General features: G+C 36.0%; 1 protein-coding gene across 2 annotated transcripts in view; it reads right to left on the bottom strand.

The window, feature by feature from the left end:
* Positions 1-419: 419 nt before the first annotated feature.
* The window catches only part of LOC111345945 (uncharacterized), a 12,019-nt gene continuing 11,058 nt past the window's right edge, over positions 420-1,380 (bottom strand). For both annotated transcript variants that reach the window (XM_088751384.1, XM_088751385.1), the window contains one exon: positions 420-1,121. In XM_088751384.1, the coding sequence (XP_088607510.1) occupies positions 1,059-1,121 (63 nt within the window). In that variant the 3' untranslated portion in view covers positions 420-1,058. The remainder of the gene's footprint in view (positions 1,122-1,380) is intronic.

The following is a 1,380-nucleotide window of genomic DNA, read 5'->3' as shown; positions in this document are numbered from 1 at the left end:
CGAACTGCAAAGTGAAATCTGGCTGCCGTAGAGCGAAAAGTGATTGCTTGGAAATGGCAAGCGAAAACCGACTCCGAAAAGGACTACATGCCCTTAAATACTAACGAATATATTACAATAAATTACTCGACTAACACGCTAAAATACATTCCGCACGCACGAGGAACTTAAAATCCCGAAGGGCAAAAACAAAAGACACTAATGAACATGTGTTTAGTTCTTTACAGAGATTAGTCTCTGGGATGGAATTGAGAATCTAAGAAGCGTATCTTGTACAAAAATGGCTTAAGATAATCCCCAACACGGGCCCAGTTTCGCTCAAAATGTTGAGGATTGTGTGATTATTCAAAGTTGACAGCTGAGGGGAGCGAAAAGTATGCGAGGATATCTCCCTATCGTCTCTGAATGCGCAACGAAAATTTCTCTTTAAAATTCCACCTTTATTCTTCAAACAAAACAACAAGTTTGCAGATTCACAGTTCATCAGTTTCAGAATAATCATTATTTCCAATAGGATGAGCTTGTTTTCTACTTTAAAATTTTTTTTTTGACTCCACTCCTCTAACGGAAACAGAAAAATACTTGGAACGTGGTTTGACGTCAGATGATTTGGAGGGGTTTTACATATTTCTTTTATACTTCACTATTTAGTAATGTTCGAGTAAAAGGTTTGTTTCTATTTTATGAATAAAAACAAACTTGACAGTACTTGTTGATTGCTTTTTTTTCATTAAAATCAACAAAAAAGTTTCGGCTTTAACATTTGTTTAGTGCTAACTTAGGAAAGCAGACTTTGCGATGTTTTTGTTTCAGTCAGGATCGGTCATTGATTCTTTTTTTTTTTTGCTTTTTTGCTCTTGTTTCTATGACAAGAAAATTTCAGCTTAGGTTTCAAATACGAAAGTAGATTTTCTGAAAACTTTTTTTTAAGAATTTTTTTTCCTTTTCTCCTTTTTTAAGCGGTCATCAAGTGGCGTGATACTTCTTAGTTCCATTTTGCAACAGTTTTTTGAAAAGAAAATGAAATCGTGGAGTATGCGGCCCATGTTCTTCTACTCTTAGTTCCTCCTTCGTCGTCGTCGTTTCCGTTTGTAGGGTTCAGTTTGTGCCCGTACTTCAGCCTGTAGAAAAAGTTGTCAAGTAAATATTCTCCTCGAACTCGTACTCGAGTTACATCTCTCATCATATATGTAATGCCGCACTAAATAAAATTGCTAGTAAACTCAGATTAACCTGAACATCGGAAATATTTCTGGAATGTGATTAGACCGGTTGAGGATAATAAACCAGTCAGGCGTGCATGAGAAATCTTAATTGTTCACGGCAACGCTGATTGGTTTGCGGATTTGTTGTTTACTTTCATTTCCTGATCTTTTATGT

This window comes from Stylophora pistillata, chromosome 2 (genome assembly GCF_964205215.1).
Source record: "Stylophora pistillata chromosome 2, jaStyPist1.2, whole genome shotgun sequence".
In the NCBI taxonomy this organism is placed as follows: domain Eukaryota; kingdom Metazoa; phylum Cnidaria; class Anthozoa; order Scleractinia; family Pocilloporidae; genus Stylophora; species Stylophora pistillata.
Note: the sequence above shows the minus strand (reverse complement) of the source record. Positions and strands in the feature narration are given on the sequence as shown.